This window comes from Macrotis lagotis, chromosome 7 (genome assembly GCF_037893015.1).
Source record: "Macrotis lagotis isolate mMagLag1 chromosome 7, bilby.v1.9.chrom.fasta, whole genome shotgun sequence".
NCBI classification, from domain to species: Eukaryota; Metazoa; Chordata; class Mammalia; order Peramelemorphia; family Peramelidae; genus Macrotis; species Macrotis lagotis.
Genome location: NC_133664.1, coordinates 144028894 through 144052077, shown reverse-complemented (window position 1 = coordinate 144052077; position 23184 = coordinate 144028894). Strand labels below are relative to the sequence as shown.

The window sequence follows — 23184 nt, the reverse complement described above, 5'->3', positions numbered from 1 at the left end:
ATATGGTACATATGCATTTGTGTTTAACATGTTTATATATTAATCATTTTCTATATGAGGAATTAAAACTATGGGAAAGGAAAATCATGGATAGGAAGAAAAAAATGAGAAATTTTTAAAAAAGTGAATATAGTGTTCAGATTCTATAGTTTTTTTGTTTTGTTTTATTTTGCTTTCATCATTTGGATGTGGATGGCGCTGTCCACAACAAATCTTCTAGGGTTGTCTCTGGACTGCTGAGAGGAGCTGCAACTGTCAAAGTAGAACAACTCCTAATGTTGTTAATGTGTACAGTGTTCTCTTGGCTCTTCTCCCTTTGCTCAGCATCAGTTGCTATAAATTGTTCTATGTTTCTCTAGAGTCTGATCATTCATGTTTCTTATAGAAAAATATTACTCCATGGTATTCATATACCATAACTTGTTCAGACATTCCCCAATTGATAGGCATTGAGATGTATAATTGTGAAAAAAATTCCTTGTATTTATCTTTGGATCTGACAGAATTTCTGGTCATCATAACCTAAGTCCTTACTTAAGGGTCTCTTAGCATGGGTAGAAATGCAGCTTTCCAGTCATGAAGGGCTAAGTTCAAACAATTCAATAAAGTCCTCACACAGTTTGAAGTGATAAAGTAGATCTAAGGGAGAACTAGCTCAGGTACAAGTGGATAACTTGTACTACTAATGCACCTGGTGGTCTAATGGTAGTTATGAGGGGTATTCTGTTTGCCCTTCAGGTCTTGGTTACTAGGTAAGAAGCATGATAGCATTCTAGGGGTTGATTGCTGTTAAATGTAAAGAAAATGAACAACGGCAACACTTAGATTTGCATTCAGTTTATTAATACTACCTTCCTAAAGGTTAGTGCATTCAGAGTCGCAAGATGTGCTTTACTGCACATAAATTCATTGTCTTCAAATATTATTTATATTTTCTGATGGATAAGTAAATGATATGCCAATAATAATAGTGTGCCTTAATCTATGAGAAATCATCAATAATTCATGGAATCTATTTGACAAAAGTAGCTTTTTTTTTTAACACAACATTGATTTGTGTTTTTAACACAATTGTAATTAAGTTTGGGTTCTCGTTAATTCATTTAAGTCCATCAATGAAAGAAGTCATACTTTTCTTCCCTTGTTACCAAGTAGGAAAAATAATCTATTTTCAGAAATTTCAATTACTTTCTCAATCAAAGTATAAAATAAAATGCTTTGTGTTTTTTCTTTCTACAAAGCCAGATAGAAATGAAATCAAAATATAAAATGTCCTTAAATAATGTTCACTGGCAATATATATTATATATATAATTATATGATATATATTATATGTATGTTTGTAACATATACATATTTTATTATTAAAGAAAATCCTTGATCAAATTTCACACTGATCAATAAAAAAAACTCAGAAAATAAGATAGTTTATCAGCATACCACTCCTTTTTATACAAAGAAGTAAACAACTTCCATATAAGATCAAAAGTATTTTGATTGGTATATATATTTATGAGATGGAATTAGGGCTCTGTCAACAAATTGCTCATTAATGAATCATAGGGAGAAGGCCTTAGTGCTCATGCTCATGTGTGCTTCTGGACCATCACTTATGGTGGGCGGCCTAAACAGGATGTTTAAATGATTGACAGCACAAGTAGCTGACCTTACATAATCCCTGCTTTGATGCTAACAGATTCATGGAGCAACTGAACCTATATTGCTCCACTGTCTTCAACTGCCTTATCCTAATCTCTACCTCTTGTAATTTGGAAATGAGCTTGGAAAATAGTTTTTTGTTCCAAGGGAGGATTATAAACACAATAAACCCACAATTCTTATGAAGGGCACACATGAGAAAACTCATATTTACTTTAACCATGAGAGATTTGGGAACTTCAAAATCTAAAGAGATTTAAATTGGGGTCAGTCAGACTTAATTCTGCATAAGTATCTGATTGCACAATATGGTGCCAAATAACATGCCTTGACTGTCTTCTACCTTGGGGGTACACTTTGCCCTGTACCCACCCCACCCCCATTCCCAATGGTGAATTCCTCTCAGAAACTTCATTTTGAGGAAAGGCCTAGCCAAGATATCTTTAAAAATTCCTGTATCAATGTTCTGAAAGGTGAAATTTTAGAAAACAAAGCTATTTTTTCATTGACTGATAATTTTATAAGGACATGTTCCTAATAATTAAAAAAACTGATCTCAGCTTAGTGGTAGTATTGGGGTGTCTATACCCTGTCTCTAGGTTTTCTCCCTTGCCACTGACTTTTCACTGTCAAACTATAAATGTGGTCCCAGGAAACTATAAATCAAGGATTCCATATCTGGAATAAATGTTCTTATATTCAGGGTTATGAGAACAGGGGTATAGGAAAACTGATTATATTTTTCTATAGAAACATTCCAAAAGAAATAATCTTAGATGGTGGAGTCAGGGAGAAAGGGATTGTGGATTGGAGAGGAAGGTCAAAGTGAGGGAAATGTTATTGTCCACCTGGAAAATTTGAAAGAGACAACTGAAAGAATAATTCCTAATGACCAAAACCAAATGAATAAAGTTTGCCTACAGTACTCTAAATATTGAGCTAGGAAAAAATTCAGTTACAATACCCAGTGAAAGATGAGTTGATCAAACTCTAAAAACTCTTGAACTGATTTCCAGTCAAAAGTGACAAAATTTTTGGTGTATCATTAGAGAAGCAAATAATTCTTTCAAGATAATGAAAATCTTGCTAAACGTACTCAAGGCTTTAATCCCACTTAAACAATTTATCTCTGTGAATTGGGATCATTAGTCCTGTTCTCAATCAAATCCAAAAACCCAAATTAGATTGTAAGCTCCTTGAGAACAGGAATTGTCTTCTGTCCCTTTTTTTTTTGTATCTCCAGCACTTAAGCACAATGCTTATTATATACAAGGTGCTTATTAAATAATGATTGATTGAACCAGAGGTTGAATGTATTATGCTGAATATATTTTCTTTATGAAAAATTATTCTATTTTGTTTATTTACTTCTGTATGGTTAAATTCTAGAATTTATTTCCTTCCCTATTTCATACTGAACAGGAGATACAGGAAGATTTATGGAAAAACCCTGAGGAAAAAAAAGGAACCCCTACTTTGACTATTGTAGCAACTACAGAATAACCTACAGCTTCATTAATTTTGTCCCAACTACTTGAGCTGGACTCCTTCTTGCACCATGGAATATTTCCAACCTTCTCCAGGATATTTATATGCTGTTCAACATGAGAAAGAAGTCTGAAAAATTCCAGTATCACTTTACACAGAGGTATAATGAACTCCAAACTTAAAAGTGGATCTGAATAAACAATTTTTAGCAATTTCATCATAGCATTATTTGGGGGTTATGATAGGTTCACAAAATCCCTAATCTTTCCTTTGCTAGAAATGGAAAGATAGTATGACTTATTTTTAAAAAAGTAATGAAAAAAATTATCAATATTTGGAACCCATACTACTGGGTCTAACTGAGCACTAAATATAGATGATAGTTTCATGCTGTGTTTTACAGGAACTATAGGAACTCACATGCTCTGAGGAAAGGGGGGGAAGAAAAGGACAGGAACTTGAAGGAAGTTTTTATTTTTTGGCTGTTGTTTTCCTTTAGTGGCTTCCTGAGTGATTTCCATTTGGAACTGGTCCCTTTGAGCAGCAACTTTGGAATTGGTGTAAGTCATTTGAATGCGATCACACTTCTGAAGTCTGAGTTGGCTTTCTTGGGGGGTGAGTTTCAATTACCTATTCTAAATGATCATAACTTTTAATGGATGTTACTTAACTCTTTTAGATTAGATTTTTAAAAAATTCTGATTGGGAAGAGACAATAAGTCCCAAATGAAAATTTTTAAAAATTATGATTCATTCAATAAAGATTTTCATTATCCTTGGCTTAAACTCTTTTGGGAAAAATTTTCTATTTGTTGGTCAGAAATAGAAATGTGTACTTGTTGTTTCTGTGCCTTGTTACTAAGGAACTGTGAGGAAAATAAACAGTTCAACAGAATGTTTATAGAAAGTAATTTTTATTTGTCACATTCTTACAATGGTAACCAGAGTACTTTCAAATAGTGACAAGGAGAAAAATCATTGGTTAGTTAGCACTGAGATAATTGGAGAGAAAAATGAAATTACTCACAGGTATTTGAGTTTGGGGGGTTGAAGGAATCTTGGTAAAATTGTTTTTTGAAGGGTCTCTCTACCATCTGGCTTAGCAAATGTGGTATGACTGGAGAATCATTATGACAATGAAGAAAGGCTATTAAAACTAAGTCTCCCAACAAACCCAGCTGGTCCCAGATAACCTCATAAGGAAAGGCTAGAAATAGCAACAACTATGTGACCAGCAGCTGCAAGTTTTGACTTTGTAGGCTGCTCAAAACTGTGGATGGGCAGATAGGTTTAAAACTCAGTTATCTAATCCAATGCCTTCATTTTAGATAGGGGGAAAAAAACCAGATCATTTTATCAAGGGATTGCTATGTTCTAGGCACTGTTTTCCCCAATACTTGGAATCCAAGTAAGCAAAATAGCTCCTGTCCTGAAGGAATTTATATTCTAATGGGGGAGGACTACATAGAAAGAGGAACTGAAAGGGGAGATGGGTTGGGATGGTTTGGAAATGATTATTGATAACTGGTTTAAAGAACTGGTTCCAGCAACTTGGTGGCATAGCTGCTAGAATGATAGAGTTGGAATCAGGAAGACCTACTAGCCATCAAATTCGGCAAGTCATTTAACCTCTCTGTCTCAGTTTCCTCGAGGATTTATCTCAGAGGAAGGAAATACAATACGTAAAATACTATTTGTATAGTAGCTAGATAAGATAAGGCAAACATCTATTAGAGGCTGATGTCTAAGGTGAGGGTTAGGAACAGAGGTGAGGAAAATCACTGAAGAATAGGCAACATGTTGTAGAAATGGTGACCCAGAAACAGGAGTCAAGAAGTGAAGAGTATTGCCTAAGGCTATGGTTTAAGCAACTGAACAGGATTTGAACTCAAGTCCTTTGACTTCAAATCCAGAACCTCTTTAGTTATCTCATACCGTACCAATAGCCTGAACCATATTCCTGAAAACCCTATTCAACTTGTCTCTCTTCAAGTTATTTCTTGACTCTTCTAAATTTGCATTTTATAATTTCTTTAAAAAATTATATTACATGTAACTATATTTAGCATAATTACACATGTGGAGCCTATATAAGATTGCTTTCTATCAGAGGGAATGGGAAGGGAAGGGAGGGAAGGAGAAAAATGTAAAACTCAAAACCTTGCCAAAAAAAATGATTGGTAAGAACTACCATTGCATGTTGCTGGAAAAACAAATAAATAAAAATATTTAAATAGAAAAAAATATATTACAATCTTTTCATTTCCATGGCTTCTGATATGCCATTTCCTCCCAAGAGAACAATGTTCGGATTTAATTTGTCTTCTCTGGGCCGTCTTCAGAATTCTCTTGGGTCCAATAAGTAACTACCCGGGGACACATACTTTGAGTGGGTGGAAATCCCAGCATGTCTACTTCTGTCTACTGAATTGTTGCTTTTCCGTTTCTATAGCTATGACTCTTCCTGCTACTGATCTAGTATTTCACAAACATTAATTAAGCATCGAGTGAGAATTAAGTAATAATAGCACCAGTTTCCAGTGGAGGAAGTAAAGGTAGAAGCAGATCAGATCACTGATTCAAGAATGTAACATGAGTCATTCAGGGTTAATGAGTAAGAGTCATGAGTTTGGAATTCAACAAGCCTCTTCTGGAATTTAACAAGTATAACTCAGAAAAGTATTCCATCTTGATCCTCTGTATTATGAATAATCTGAAGATTTGATACTGGTAAATTCAAACTTCCCTGAAATATTTCCAAAAGGCCAGCCTAAAAAATGTGAAACTCTTACTACCTGTATGACTTTGCACAGATAGACCACTATCTTTATGAGTCCTCAGTTTCCTTATCTGTAAGAAGGTGAATTAGAGGATTTATAAAGTTTCTTTCAGCTTTAAAATATGATTCTTATATGAAAGTATTTCATTCTCTATGACATTTTTTTCCTATTCTGTCAGGAAGTTACTTGGTGTTCAATAACATTTATATAGGAATAGCCCGCTAATATCTCTATTAACCAAAAATTTTGGAACATGAGGTAGTTGAATGGGGAAATGGGAGGGAATTGTGTATGGGGGAAGTAACTCAGTTTTGTTGCTAAAAAATCCTTACATTCAGATTTTGTCTGTGTGTGTGTGTGTGTGTATGAAATAAGCTTTTTTCTGTTTTAAGTTTGTGGAAGGAAATTATTCTTGAAATGTTACTTATATACTGATCTTTACTTTAGACCAGTGTATTTATCACCAAATACAATCCAGGGTCATACCCAAAAATGAACAGGATACAAGTGGAACATTTATTCCATTTGTTTTTCCTATGTCTCATATAATAAAATAATAATGTAGAGAACATTCTCTTCTTCCTAACCCTGTAAGATTATGTTGGTAAATGTTTAACAAAAGGAAAAGAATGTTCATACACTTTTAAGTTTTATCTATTTTAGTAGCATTTTTTCCATCATTATCTTAATCAACAAATTAGTAAGTCATTCATCAAAACAATAACTCAAACCCCTATTTGTAGAATTTGCTGATTTCTGAGGCATAAATATTCACCCAGAAAATTTAACAATCTGCTCAGGAGCTGGTTTGAGGTGGTTATTGTACACCTGTTTATTTGTGACTTATTTGCACCTTCCATCTTCAGTCCTTTGAGAGCAAGATAGGATTAAAATTCTAACTTAAAAAAAATTATTTTATTATTTCAGTTCCACACTTCATATACTCTCTGATCACAAATCAGCTGTATTGTAACTAGTATAGAGTGAATGGAGCTTTGCCTCAGAGCACCAAGTTCTGGGAAGTCATTCTGCCCCCCCAAAATCTTGACTTGCAATTCACTAAATTCACTATCTGTGTTTGTTCAGTACAACTACCACAGTAGATTCCAAGTCCACCTTTCTCTTCAAATCCTCTGGATGCAATGACTAGAACATGAATTTTATCAAGTTATATATATATATATATATATATATATATATATATATATATATATATACTTCTGTAATTTTTTGGAATTTTGGTACATTTGTCAAACATAATGATGAAACTGAAATGTGTGATCAAAATCATTTTTTTAATTATGAAGACTACAAAGATTTCAAAAATTTTAAGAACCATATTGTGTTTTTCCATTTTTCAGCCTCTTGCAGATATATTAGCATGATACAACTAACTCAATTTTTAGCCAACACAGTTAGGTGGCACAATGAATATACATCTGGGTCTGGAATCAGGAAGACCTGTGTGAATTCAAATGTGAACTCAAATACTTACTAGCTGTGTGATCTTGGACAAATCACTTAAGCTCTGCCTACTTCAGTTTTCTCAACTGTAAAATGATAATAATAATAATAATAATAATAATAATAATAATAATAGCTCCTACCTTCCAGGGTTATTGTAAGATAAAATGACATAATATTTATAAAGCACTGAGTACAGTGTCTGGCATGTTGTATGCCTTTAATAAATACTTATTCACTTCTCCCTTCTTTATTGAGGAGGATGCTACAGTGCCTTCAGTCAATCTGACTGTGTATTCTTGTTGTGCTGTGGATGAAAATAAAGATATTGAGTTGAATCTGTACTGATATGAGGGGAAAAAATCCTTGAATTTGCTTTTTTTGAACAAATCTCTGATCTCAGATTTTTTTTTTTTGCACCCCCCCCAAGAAGTAGAGTGCAAACATATAAACTGTAGAAAGTGAGAGTAGATCCAGGTCCTGGGAATTGTCCTAAAGTTCTAGTCCTGAGTCCACTGGCCCGCAATATGTGAATATAGGCAAAAGTACTCAAGAATTTAATGAAATTTTTACATAATTAAGATGTTTTACATTCATGTCAAGATAACTAAGATGACTATGGTATGTTACTGATGAAGTTAAGATATTTACCTATTTGTAAAATGAGAGTATTCAAATAGATAATCTCTAAAGTCCTCCCCACCTATAAAATATACTTTATACTATTTAATAGTCAAGCTATACAGAAGATACAATCTAATCTAACTTTGCTCATAGGCAAGAAAACTTAACCTGAAAATCAATAAAGTAAAGGAATGGAGACTGATTTCTATTTCTATTTGATTCATTCTAGAAATGTACTTAAAAAATCATTTCTTAGTGTCCTACAGGATTCAGCTTCTTCTCAGTACCTTGATACTCATTCAGGAAGTGTCCAATGGTGATTAATCCTACCTAAATGCTTGGTGATATCATAGAAAAAATAACTCCTCTAGAAAAATTGTTCAACTTATATGTCACCTGCAGGATATGAAGAATAATCTAGTCCATTTATTTAAGAGTTGAGATGACTAGAGTGATTTTTCATTTTTCCAATAGATTTTAACTTTTTAAATAACCATATGGTAGTGGAAATCAACTCTCTTCACTTTCTTTAGCTATAATATAAATTTTAGTTTTCTAATGAATGATGATTAACCCAAAGAAACAATGATAGTTTTTCATGTTTACTGATTATTTTTTAATTTTTAATTTTTTAACTTTAACCTTCATTTTTGAATCTATCCCCCAATCTCTCCTACCTAACAAGTCATCTCTTATAACAAAGAATAAAAAAAAGATTTTAAAATTCCACAAAACGAAATAACACATCAACTAAGTCTGACAGTATCTTCAGTGTTATATATACCCAAACCTCCACTTGGAAGCATTTTGGTGGTCAGGTAATGAATAGATAACTGGGTCTGGAATCAAGAAGACCTGAGTTCATATTTGACTTCAGATAATTGCTAGCTGTGTAATACTTGATAAATAAATAAATTCATTTCTTCCATTTTCCTCAATTGTAGAATGGAAATAATACCTCCTACTTCTCACAGTTGTTGTGAAGATCAGACTAGATAGTATAGGTAAAGCATTTGACACATCACCTGGCAGACAGGATTTAGGTTCTTAATAAAGGCTTACTCCCTTCCCTTCCCTTCCCATTTCTTCAAAGAAGAGTACATTTTTTTCATCTCTTCTCCAGTCTTAGTCACTATACCTATTCAGAATTCAATTTCCTTTTATTCTTTTCATTTGTTATCTTTTATATTATCCTGATTTTGTTTGCTTCACACTGTCACTTCATACAAATTATTTCTTCTGAAGAAGTACCATTCCATTATACTCATAAACACAGTTTTTAATTCATTCCTAAATTGATAGATATCTACTTTATTTCTGGTACTTCTCTAATACAAAAGTGCTACGATGAATATTTTAGAATAGGTAGGATCTTTCTTTCTCTCTTTGAGTTTCATAGGGTATTTGCCTAGTGGTGGGATAATTGAGCCAAATGGTATGGGCATTTAAGTCATCATTTTTTGTGTAATTTAAATTACTTTTCATATTGATTAGATCAATTTAAACTTCTATTGATAGAGTATATTAGTGCATCTGTCTTTCTACATCATCTCCAACATTGACTCCATATATTTTGTTATCTTTAACCATTTATTTGTAGTAAAATAACTGGTCACACTTTCTAAGCCAAATGTAAAATGGAAAGAACAGACCTTTCCATTAGATTACATTGAATTTATTTAATTGGTATACAGAACTTCCAATGAGGAAACTCTGTCTACCAGTATACCTACCCTAAAAATCACAGTCTTAGACTGTGGGAGAAAAAGGGGAGGGAATTAGATATTAGGTTATTTGTCCAGGGTCACACAGTCAGTATGTGTCAAGGGGAGGGAGTCAGGTCTTCTTTGACAGCTTTGACTTGACTGGTTATCTATTTGTGATACCACTCTATCTTTCATTCTTCCCACATTTATGTGTATCTTCTCAGATATATTTCATTGACCACGTCATTCTTCTACCCTGAAACCTGTAGTGATTTTCCATTGTTTCCACAATTAAGTATAAACTCCTCATCTGGGTATTTGATTCCCTCTACAATCTAAGGATAAACTATCAATTGTATTGCATATAATTTTTCATCATGAATTAATGTGGTATAGTGGATAGCTTTGGATTCAGAATGAGGTTAAAAATCCTGCCTCTGACATTTAGTAGCTTTGTGACCATGGGCAAGTCAATTTCTATAAGCTTTAAATGAGTTTTCTCATATGCAGAATGGAAATACTAATGCTCCTACAACTAATATTAATAACATTTATAGTACCTATCCCAGGGTAGGTAATACCCTAGGCTACTATTACCCCAGGATAATAATAAAGCTTAAAGCAGATAGTGAATTAAAATGCTTTGCAAATTGTAAAGCCCTTTGCAAACTATAAAGCCATGCCAAGTTATTATAGTTTTATCACTGCTAATTCCAGCCAAACTGTACTACTGGGGCATCCTTGTTCTTTATTTGATCCCTCCTTGCCTTTGCTCATTCTGATACCTATGATTGAAATGACTTGTTGAGATTTACCTCACTTCCTCCATAAAGCTTCTTCTTTTTTGCCTAACTGAAAAGTATCCCTTCTTCCTCAAACTTCTCACAGATTTTTTTCCTGGACTCCTTTGCTTTTATACCACTGGTGTCATATTTATTTGTGTACTTGTAAGCTCATAGAGAGCAGATTGTGTTTCATATCTATTTTTGTATTCACTTAGCATCATTCCAAAAGACACAAAATACATGTTTGTAGGACTGGACTGAATTTACTCTAAAATATTGGTATTGGCTCCTGCCCTCAGGCCTAAAATGCCTACCTTTAATTGGCTGTGGGTATGTGCAAGGTGGAATAAATTTTGCTTTACCATGGAGCTGTAAAATTAAGATACCATAACTCTGGAGAAGCAGTTTTGCACAGAGCACAGAAAGTTGACCTCAGAGTGGTTAAGATCTGAATTCAAGGGGCGGCTAGGGGGCATAGTGGATAAAGCACTGGCCCTAGAGTCAGGAGTACCTGAGTTCAAATTTGACCTCAGACACTTAATAATTACCTAGCTGTGTGGCCTTGGGCAAGCCACTTAACCCCATTTGCCTTGCAAAAACTAAAACAACAACAACAACAGCAGCAGCAGCAACAAAAGATCTGAATTCAAGTTCTAGTTCTGACATAAGTGGGTAACCTTAAGGAAAATCATTTTCTCTCTAAACCCCAGGCAATTCTCCAAAAGTGTAAATTACAGTTCAAGCGATAATCTGGGTAATGGGAGTTTTCTTACAGGAAGTTCCTGATGGAATCAGATGGAATCAGAGCTCCAATCCCCAACACTCACCACACACCTCCCCCCAAAACCACTGATCCAGTAAAAGTATCCTACAAAGAGGCAAGGAGATTCTTGCAAGAGGAAACCAAGGTTGTAATTCCCAAAAATCAGTATCCTACATTTCAAACTATTCTATTTCTTGCTACTCAGAAAGTGGCTAAGAAGGGTTTTATTTTTTAATTGACCAGAATTTGCTTTCCTTGCTTACTTACCTACATTTCCTTCCCATCTCATTTAAAAACCATTCTCTTAGATTACAAAATAGAGACTTCTTAAAAGGTAAAATGTTTGTTCAATCTTTCCTGTGCTGATTGAAGTCACACTTGCCATTGAAAGATATTATATTAAATGTGGCTTCTCCTAAACCTCAATTATTTTAATATTTGCTACTAAATTGACCCAATCCTACCTGAGCACATTATCTATTTTATTTTATAGTCAGAGCCAAAGAAAAAATAAATGTAATTGAAAATATTTTGTAAGGGTGACTATTTCCTGCCCTTAATCTTTAAAAAATTTATTAAGCAACAACAATGGAATCTATAAAACTCTGAGGGTGAGGGGGTTGCGGGGAGGGGGAGGGCTCTAGGTACTCATAATGGGTCCTGCCAATTGTTTGCTTCAGCATCCTTGCTCTAGTGAGGGATCATGCCTGAGAATTTTTGGGACAAATTCCTATTCTGAAAAAATCTTACTCATGGTACAATAGGAGAATCCTTGGTTTCTTTTCTTTCTTTCTTTCTCTCTTTTTTGGAAGTATTTGGAGTTAAGTGACTTGCCCTGAATCATATAACTTGCAAGTATCTGAAACCTGAATTGATCTCAGCTCCTCTTTACTCTAGAGCTGATGCCCTATTCACTTGACATGATTTCTTTTTTGTTTTTAGGAGTCTTCTTTTTTTTAAAATATTTATTTTCTTTTTGTACAGATAATTCTTTTTTTATACATTAATAAAATATTCTTGTTTAAGAGTAAACAGAATACCCCCCCACAAAATATAGACTCGTTTGAGCGATAAAGGGGAGAGAAAAAAATTAAAATTAAAAAAAATAATAGTAATAATTGTAGGCATGGCCAGGTGGTGCAATGGATGAAGCACCAGCCCTGGAGCCACGAGCATCCGAGCCCATATCCAGCCCTGTAGACCCAACAATCACCCAACCGTGTGACATGCAAGCCACCCCAACCCCACTGCCCTGCAAAAACCAAAAAAAAAAAGAAAAAAAAAGACCCAAAATAAAATAAAATAGTAATGATAGTAGAGGTGGCTGGGTGGCAGACAGAGCATTGGCCCTTGAGCCAGGAGCACCCTGGTCCAAATCTGGCCTCAGACACTCAAAAGATCACCCTGATATGTGGCTCCAGGCAGACCACCCAGCCCCATTTGCCCTGCACCCCCCCCCCCAAATAATAATAATAAAAAATGTACTTCAGTCTTTGTTCCAACACCAACAATTCTGTTGCGGGTGGATCACATTCTTTATGGTAAGTCCATTGCAAAAGTTACTTCCATATTTTTCCACCATTGCCATTGCTGATCTCAACTCCCTCCTTTCGTATTTCTCCACTACCGTGTACTATATTTTCTCTCTCCTTTCACTCTGACTCTGCTGTAGGGTAGCTGAGTGGTGCAGTGGACAGATCCCTGGCTCTGGGGCCAAGAGTCCCCAAGCCTCCATACCACCCCTTAGGCCCAGCATCCACCTGGCCCTATGGTCCCGGACAGGCCATCCAATCCCAGCCCCTTGCTAGAAGTAAAAAAGAAAATGTGTTATATCTGACCACTCTCCCCCCATGGTCCATTCTCTTGTCCATCACTCACATCCCCCCTTCCCCCTGTCCCCCCCTTTTCTTCTTACTCCTGATGTCTATACCCCATTGAGTATATATGCTGTTTCCTCTCCTAGCCACCTCTGATGAGAGCGAAGATTCCCTCATTCCCCCTTGCTGTCCCCCCCTTCCATATCATTGCAATAGCTCATTGTAATAAAGAAAAAACTTATTATATGAGATATCTTGGCCTATTCCCCCTCTCCTTTTCTCTTTCTCCCATGACATTTCCTTTTTTTTGCTATTGATTCCATTTTTACACTATATTTTATCTTCAAATTCAGCTTTTTCCTGTGCTTCAACTATAAAAGCTCCCTCTACCTGCTCTATTAACTGAGAAGGTTCATATGAGTATTATCAGTGTCATTTTTCTATGCAGGAATACATGCAGTTCATCATCAAGTCCCTCATATTTTCCCCCCCTCTCCTCCAATCTCCATGCTTCACCTGAGTCCTGTATCTGAAGATCAAACCTTCTGTTCAGCTCTAGTCATTCCAACAGGAACATGTGAAATTCCCCTGGTTCATTGAAAGTCCATCTTTTTCCCTGGAAAAGGACATTCAGCCTTGCTGGGTAGTTGATTCTCGGTTGCATTCTAAGCTCTTTTGCCTTCTGGTATATTATATTCCAAGCCCTACAAGCTTCCATTGTAGTTGCTGCTAAGTCCTGTGTGATCCTGACTGCAGCTCCACAATATTTGAATTGTGTCCTTCTGGCTGCTTGTAATATTTTCTCTTTGACTTGGGAGTTCTGGAACTTGGCTATAATATTCCTAGGGGTTGGTTTTTTGGGATCTCTTTCTCGGGGGGATTGGTGGATTCTCTCCATTTCTATTTTGCCCTCTGCTTCTAGGATATCAGGGCAATTTTCCTGTAGTAATTCTTTGAAAATGATGTCAAGGCTCTTTTCCTGATCATGACTTTCAGGTATTCCAATAATTTTTAAATTATCTTTTCTAAGTCCGTTTTCCATATCAGTTGTTTTTTCAATGAGATGTTTCACATTTTCTGCTAATTTTTCATTTTTTTGGTTTTGAAGTAATGAATACTGGTTTCTCGTAAATTCATTAATCTCACTGAGTTCCATTCTTTGTCTGAAGGATTTGTTCTCCTCAGAGAGTTTTCTTATCTCTTTTTCCATCTGACCAATTTTGCTTTTTAAAGCATTCTTCTCCTCCATAACTTTTTGAACTGTTTTATCCATTTGACCTAAGCTGGTTTTTAGCATGCTATTTTCTTCAGCATTTTTTTGGATTTCCTTGACTAGGCTGCTGACTTCATTTTCATGTTTTTCCTGAATCTCTCTCCTTTCTTTTCCTAGTTTTTCTTCTAACTCCCTCATTTTATTTTCAAAGTCTTTTTTGAGCTGTCATAGCCTGAGCCCAATTTCTGTTTTTCTTGGAGTCTTTAGATTCAGGAGCTTGTGCTTCCTCATCTTCAGACTGAGTATTTTGATCCTTCTTGGGCTCATATGCAAAATATTTCTCAATGATCTTCTTGTTTCTCTGCTTGCTCATTTTCCCAGCCTGAGCCTAGTTTTAGGGTGCTTCCTGAGTTTTTGGGACACTCCCACAAGGATCTCAGTGTGTGAGGCTCTGTCCTCCCTCCTGGTCTATGAATGACCACATGTGCCCCCACTTGCCACGGGGCTCAGGTGGGGGGAAGCCCTGCTGTTTTATTGGGGGTCCTAGACTGCGATCAAGATCTGAATGTGGTTAGAGCCCCAGAGTCCTGTTGCAGAGGCAGAGGACAGAGCTCTGCAGTCTCTCTCTCTTCACTCCCCTCCCTCAGCTCAATGGGCTCATGCCCTGGGGGCTCCTGCTTACCTGCACTGCCTGCTTCTGTTTCCTGGATCTGGGCTGTGCTGGTCAAGCTGCTGGCTGTGTGCCCCGAGGGCTGGGCTTCAGTGCTTGCTCTTGCAGAGGTGCCCCCCCCATGCTGTTCCCCCACTTTGTGCCGGTGCTCCTCGGGGTGCAGCTCAGGAGACTCCCCCACTGCAGTGAGCTGTGGCTCCCAGTGCCCTGGGGCTGCCTCCGGGAGGCTGAAATTCTTTCGCTCTGGCAGCAGCATCCTCTGGCAGGCCACCCCTCCGACCCCGGGGAGCAGAGCCTTTCTGCTCTTTTCCAGGTTACCTTGAGTAGAACTGCCTCATTGGGTCCTTCTGTGGGTTCTGTCTTTCAAAAGTTTAGTTAGGGTCCTTAGTTTTGAAGTTTTATGAGAGAGCACCTAAGAGGCTTTGCTCTCTTGTGGCCATCTTGGCTCCACCCCTCCCATGATTTCTTTTTAAAGATTACTTTTGAACTCTATTGATGTATTTTGTTTTGATACAACAAATTCTTCCCAACAAATACCCCCATAAGAAATCCTTTACAAAATACATTTCTTTCCAAATGGTTAGTTAACAATTAACAGTTGTTAATACAAATGAGGGACGTGCCCTACAAATTTCACAATACAGTACTACCCCCAGAGCATCTGACCAGAGCTTTGTTGTCTCTCCATGCTGACTTTCTTTACACTGTTGCACTTGTAACACTAGCGTGTGCCCTGTGGAAAGTAGTATGGACAGACTGTCACTCCACCTTTTCTATCACCTCCTCTCATCTGGTCAGTGACAGAGCTAAATCCTTCTGAACTTCACCTATGTCTCTCATAGTGACAGCTAAAGATTTACTCAAGCATGCTTTATGACAAAAATTAGTTTGCTTTGGGACTAAGGGCAATATAATGACCTTTAGGTTCTTGTGATCCATTTCTTTGTTATTTTTATGAGTTTTTGTATTAGATGATATACTTGTTTATTTTTTTAAAAATACAAGATAATTTTAATAATTGTTGCTTCTTATCCACCATATGTTTGGTATAGATACCTCCCACAATTCACCAATGAGTTTGAGACTTTCTCAGTTACCTTCACCCTGGTTTAGCCTACCTGCTGAAATGGTTTACTGGAGTGTGGCCACTGTGCATACCACATTTTCTTGGAGTCACAGGTGAGAGTCAGGTAGCTCAGGTGGACATCAAAGGTGGAAAGTAGCCCAGAAAAAGACTTAGTAGCCCTCATAACAGAGTTGCTAATCATCCTTGAACAAAGCCTACATTCCATCTTCCATTTTTATAAAAGTAAAGGAAATAGATTGTGCTTTAACAGGCACAGAGGTATTTCTTTTTAGTCATTGCTGGTAAGATTCTTGCCAGAATCCTCAATAGGTTAAACCTTCACCTGGAAGTTTGTCACCTTCCTGAGAACCCATGTAGCTTCAGAAAGGGTCAATATGGTGTTTGCTGCCCAACAACTCCAGGAAAAATGCCAGGAGCATAACAGAGGTCTGTATATAATGTTTGTGAATGTGACCGAGGCCTTTGATACCATCAGTCATGAGGGCTTTTAGAAAATTATGTCAAGTATGTCAAAATTATGTCAGTATTATACATCAATTCCATGATGGAGTGCATGCTCCGGTTCTGGGTTGTGGCCAATGATCTCGAGATTTCCTGGTCACCAATGGAGTGAAACAAGGATGTGTCCTTGCTCCCATGCTTTTTAGCATGATGTTTTCAGTCATGTTTTCAAATATCTTCACTGAGGATGAACATGATCTCAAGGTCAGCTATCTCACTGATGGTAAATTCTTCAACTTGAAAAGACTACAAGCCAAGACCAAAGTTGGTGCATGATTTTCGGTTTGCAGTTGAATGTGCTTTCAATGCAGCCTTTGAAGCTGAGATGCAACAAAGTATGAATAGATTCTCTGCTGCTTATGCTAATTTTGGTCTATCAATTAACACTGAGAAAACAGAGGTGCTCCCTCAGCCAGCACCATACCATCCTTATGTGAAATCATTGATTACAACAAATGGAGAAATTTTGAGTATTATAGACAAGTTCACTTACCTTGGCAGTGTCCTTTTCGGGGAGGTACACATTGACAATGAAGTTGACACTAGTATTGCCAGAGCTAGCTCAGCCTTTAGGAGGCTCCCAAAGAAAGTTTGGGAGAGAAGAGTTATTAGACTGACTACCAAACTGAAGGTCTACTAGTACCATGTCAGGTAATTGAATTGCTTCCATTTAAATTGTCTTAGGAAGATTCTGAGGATCACCTGGCAAGAAAAGATAGTGACACTGAGGTCCTTTCTCAAGCTAAATTACCTAGCATTGTAACATTACTACAGAGAGTGCAACTACAATGGGCTGGTCATGTTGTTAGAATGCCAGAAGTATGCTTGCCAAAAAAGAATATTTTATGGGAAATTCACACAGGGCAAGCACTCACAAGGGGGTCAGAGGAAATAATACCAGGACACCCTGAAGGTCTCTCTTAAGAAATATGGGAACTCTTATGAAGCATGGGAGACACTGGCACGAGACCACCCAGCATGATGTGCCCTCATCAGTGAGGGTGTGGTGATCTATGAGGAAGGTAGAATTGAAGTGGCTCAGAGGAAATGTGAAATACACAAATTTAGAGTACCCACCCCTGGTGTTCACATGGACTATTTGTGTCTGACATTCTAAGTTCATATTGGTCTCATCAGCCACAGTCTGATTATACATTGTAATTTGCTTATAGTTATGTCATTTTGGTTTTCTTTGACAACAAAGGACCAGAACCAACCAATCAATAATTATTGCTTTGTACTAAACTCTGAGATCCAGAACTAAATCCTCTTGTCTTCCTATTATCTACCATAATTGTTATTCCTTAATATTGATATTTTTGAAATTCTGTTTTTAAAAAATTCGTATATTTTAAAACTTATCATAATACAAAATTTGTAGAATAATTTGAAAAAAGTATAATCCTCTTTTTATCTTGATGTGGCCAAATCTACAAATGCCTGGGCTACTTTCTTAGCTCATTTCCATTCAGCCCCACCCCCAATCCTAGGCGATAATATCCTTTTGATCTGAAGGTCTAGCTCTGTACACTTCTAAGGAATCAGCATGACCCCAGAGGGAAGTAATTGTTTCTGGTAAGGGGATCTCAGAATTTATTCCATCAAGTCTCTCCTGTAAGCCATGCCAAGTGCATACTATCTACACAAAGAAAAACAAGTAAATTAATTTTCATAAATCTGCTGTGTGTGTGTGTGTGTGTGTGTGTGTGTGTGTGTGTGTGTGTTTGTATGTGTTGTTTCCTAGATACTTGGTACATTAAGTTGGTTTAAATGGAATTTCGTTTCTTCTTCTTTCTGAGATTGTGAATGATTTACAGAAAAGTTCTTTATTTTTTATGAATTTATTTTACATCACATTATTCAATTGAAGCAATTTATTGTCTTGGAAAAGTGATATATAGAAGATAAAAGGTTTGATTTGTAGACAGGAAGACCTGGCTTCAAGTCTTGCCTCTGACACAAACTGAATGTGACCAAGGGCAAAATTACTTAATCTCTCAGAGCCTCAGATATTGCTTGAGTTGTAAGTTATGGATGAAAACTAAGTTATATTAGTGGGGAGAATTCAAAAAATCACAAGTCCTTGAGGTATTAATTTTTGACTGATTCTCTAGAATTTTAAAGTCAATTTGAACACACATAAATATGGATAATTTTGTTTATGATTACTCTTTCAATTTTTTTTGTAATTGTTATAGCTAACATAACTAGAACATTATTTCAAATAATGGTAGAGACACTGACATATTTGCTTTATCTTTCAGCTTACCGGGAAAGATTCTCTTGATTAGGCTATAAAAAAAAACTGTTGGATACATATTTTTTGACTATACTAAGAAAAGAACTTTTTATTCCTGTTTTTATTTTTCAAAAACTCTCATAAATGAATGTCATATTTTGGTAAAGGATTTTTCTGTGTCTGTTGAAATGTCTCGAAAATTAGGTTGAAGAATAGTTGGTGATTTGCATTGATAGTGAGTTTCCTTCCTTATACTGATAAAATTAAAAGTTCAGAAAAAGGCAATTGTGATTTTTAATTGATTTTTGCCATTAATGTCATTTGTCTATAGTCTTCCTAATGTTGATCTATACTATAAATCATCCTGATCACAGTGAATAATTTTATTCTATATCTGAAGCTCTTAGTTAATATTACATTTAATATTTTTGTTCTAATATTAGTGAGTGTAAACTAGAATTTTCTTTCTCAGTTCTATCTCCCCTTGTTTTAGGTCTAAGTATAATATTTTTCTGAAATAAGGAATTTGGTAAAGTGCCTTTTTCTCTCTTTTACAAACAATTTAATATAATATTTAAAAAATATTTAATAACATTTTCCTATAAGTCTTTCTGAATTAGTTTTTTCCTTTAGGAACTTAGACTTGCTAGATTTTTCTTTCTGAGAATGAATTATTTAAACTTATTTCATATTTTGTCAATCTGTATATTTTATACATATTGACTATGTTTCAGGTTTATTGAGATATAATTGATAATATAGTTACTTCTCATTTTCTTTTATTTCCTCTACATTAATTGAATTCCTCTTCTTTTCATTAAAAATGGTAATTAGGGTTTATTATTTCTCTTTTACAAAAAAAGATAACTAATAGTTTATTTATTTTAGCAGTGTTTTCAAAACCTTGGTTTTGAAGAAGTCTGGAGTGTCTAACAAGATAAGTTTTATCTGAATGATCTAAAGCCAACAATTTTTCATGGTAATGGAAAGGGAATTTATTGTAATAATAATAATAATTACATTTATAGAGATTTAAGGTTTATAAAATATTTTCCTTACTATAATTCCTCACTATAACTCAATTGAGAAAAATGCAGACATAAAAACTTAGTGATATAATATACAATTACTTAATTACCCATTGGAGTGCTCCCTTCTGGCAATCACCTCAATCATGATCATCTTGACTAACTCTCCAGGGATGCTGTATTGACTTATGGTAGAATTTGCCTTTCTGGGCTACTTATGTTTAACCCCTTTTTTCTTTTAGGAACAATGAATCATTCTGCCCTGGAATTTGACTCCTGTGATACCCATGAAGAGAGAAAACTCTATGTTATTGATTCCTTAAATGACTTAAACAAAGTGATCCTCTCTCCTGCTGAATCCCAGCGTGTAAACTGTATGTGTGTGCCAGGGGAGGTTTGGCAATTACTTCTTTGTTTACAGTTTGTCTAAAAATAACAAATGTTAATATGAGAATATGGGTTCATCTTCAGATTTTGGAACTAACTGTTTATCACTAGGAAATTGATCCTGCTTTTTGATTTTGTTTACTAAATTCTTGACAAAATTATAGAATTGTTCAAACTAACATGGAAAGTCTCTTAAATCCTTGGCCTTTCCTGGTTTTTTTTCTTAAGGTTTGGTTTTCATGTTGCTCAGTCTATAGCTGCTCATAATCCCAACTCTACTACTAATCAATAAAATTTTTTTCATTTATAGCCATGGGATTAAGTGACTTGCCCAAGGTCACACAGCTAGGTAATTATTATTAAGTGTCTGAGGCTGGATTTGAACTCAGATCCTCCTGACTCCAGGGCCTGTGCTCTATCTACAGGGCTAGTGCTCTATCCACTGCACCACCTAGATGCCCCTGACCTATTTTTTAAATACCTGGGCTCCTGCTTGAATAGTCTGTTGGCCCCCCTATTATTGGGATTTACCATATTGGTTTTAAACTTGTAGTAGACAATGAATGCCAACCTCAAATGATCCACCAGCCTTAGTCTCACCAGCAGATGGGATTACAGTTATATGCCACATTACCCACTGTTATTCTTACTGAGGCTTTTCAGATACCAAGAAGGAAGAAATTCAGCCCTCTCCCTCCCCCAATTCTAGGAACATTTCTCTACAACTCTCACTTTTCTACCACTTATTGTTATTAGCTCAAGGTTTCCATTTTCATTTATTCATTTCTCCCCAAATTTCTATCTACTATTCAAAAAAATCTTTTGTGATATTTATAGACTCCCAGAAACTCAGACCTTCATGTCCAACTAATGCAACACACACTTGAAAAAGGTGTATAGAACCTAGCCCACATGTAATCATACCACCTTTGCTTGAAGCCCTAAAGTAAGGGGAATTTGTAGTCTGGTGTAGATTATTCAGCTTTTGAATACTTCTAATTCAGAAAATTTTTTCCTGACCTGAAATATAAATTTATTTCTCTGTAACATATCCATTGCTCTAAATTTTACCCTCTGAGGTCAAACAGAGCTGTTCTATTCACTTTTTTACATGTAAAAAATTGTAGATACCTGTCTTTTGTCCCCTCAGAGTACTCCTTCTTGCCTTATCTTGTTAGACACTCCAAACTTCTTCAAAACCTTAAGTCAACTATTACTGGACTTTGACTATTCACACAGCTGTGAAATGAACAGGAACGGGTTATGGCTAATCCACTCACTTGAGCCCTCTTCCTGTCTGATGTGGATCACTGCATGATTGCTTTGGCCATAACAAATAGATATTGATCATGAAAGAGGCTGATATGAACTGTCTGCTTCAGTGACTATGAAGTACTATGTTTGCATCTTAGCCCCATATCTATTTTTATGTGACTTCAATTGTAAGATTGCAGTAAACATATTTCCACCAAAAGGAAATCAAGAGAGATGAGTTTCTTTTTTATTTTTTTAACCTAAGGGAAGAATTTTTAATATTTCATATACCACAAAGAACTTAAAGCTCAGTTATCCTATGCATATAAAGGAGGTGTTGACACATCTTTCACATCAATCAACAAAATATTAACTACTTTGTGGTAGTTATAGTGGGAGAACATGAAAACTATGAGGCACAATTCTGTTCTAAAAGAGCTTATAAAATAATAATAATAATAATAATAATAAAAACCTCAACCTATAATCTCATCAGTTTGGAGAGCTCCCTAGGACAAAAGCTCCCCAGAAGCTGGGCCAAGGTGGCATGGTGTAGTGGTTATAATCTTGGAATAGAATCAGGAAGACTAGAAGTTCTATGACATCACACTTTGAATTATTCCTGCTCCTTGCTTTCCTTGTTGCTCTTGGGATTCTTGGTCAATTTTGACCTGAAATGGTCTCTGCTTTGGTCTTATTTGGACAATAAAATAATTACTACTATTACTATTGCTACTACTGATTTATAAAAAAACTTCAATTTTACAAAATGTTTTACTTACATTATTTTATTTGTCCTCCACGACAACCCTGTGAGGTAGATATTATTATTTCCATTTTTTATAAATGAGGAAACTGAGGCTGGGAGGTAAGATTTTCCTAATTCTAAGTCTGACACTTAATCAGAAGGTACTTCTAGAAAGCCTCAACTACTTCTAGCAGTGTCACCCTGGGCAAGTCATTCAACTTCTGAGTCTCAATTTCAATAAAATGTAAAAATGAAGACAATAGGCATTCATCTCAAAGTTATTCTGAGGCTCAGATTATACACACACACACACACACACACACACACACACACACACACACACATATATATATGTATATATCTAGTATTTTGAAAATCTTAAAACCCTAGTAAGCTTTTACTGTTACTGGACCCTAATTTTTTTATGTAGAAGAAGGTCCTTGCCTCAACTAACCCAAATCTCTATCCCCTTCACTAAGGGATTTTAGGGTACTGTTTTAGTCCACTAAGCAAATTTTCCTACCACCAGAGTTTAGACAGTAGCTGAATAGTTTGCTGTCCTAACTTGTTCTCTTTACAGCCTACATATTCCTCCTGACCTTCAAAATCAAGTTTCTAATCCACTGAATGTTGTCTTGTTTTGTAGACTTGGATGTCACATCAAATAAAATAGATTTGGACCTTGACTAACAAGTCTTTCCAATCTTGCCCTTCCCAGTTGGTAGTTGAAATGCTAGATAGATAGATAGATTCCAGTCTGGCACTCCTTACCCAGGAGTTACTAAACACCAGCGACCTAAGTGGATGACTTTAGGTAGTAGGGTTCTTTTGTCTAGTATTACAAAATCTGATCATTTCTGGAACTTGAGGAAATTTGCCATCTGTCCCTAGAACTGACAGAAGCAATATATGAAGCAAATGGATGTGGTCTCCACCTATAGTCAGATCCAGTCAGACCTTGAATCAGAAAC

The 23184-nt window shown here is 35.8% G+C and overlaps 1 protein-coding gene across 2 annotated transcripts in view; it reads left to right on the top strand.

The window, feature by feature from the left end:
* The first annotated feature begins 1352 nt into the window (after positions 1-1352).
* The window catches only part of LSMEM1 (leucine rich single-pass membrane protein 1), a 41710-nt gene continuing 19878 nt past the window's right edge, over positions 1353-23184 (top strand). The window contains exons 1-3 of one of the 2 annotated variants that reach the window (XM_074193890.1): positions 1353-3307; positions 3647-3762; positions 20067-20198. In XM_074193890.1, the coding sequence (XP_074049991.1) occupies positions 3252-3307; positions 3647-3762; positions 20067-20198 (304 nt within the window). In that variant the 5' untranslated portion in view covers positions 1353-3251. Of the gene's footprint in view, positions 3308-3338; positions 3763-20066; positions 20199-23184 lie in introns of those variants that run through there. The other variant, XM_074193891.1, reaches the window with a different exon arrangement.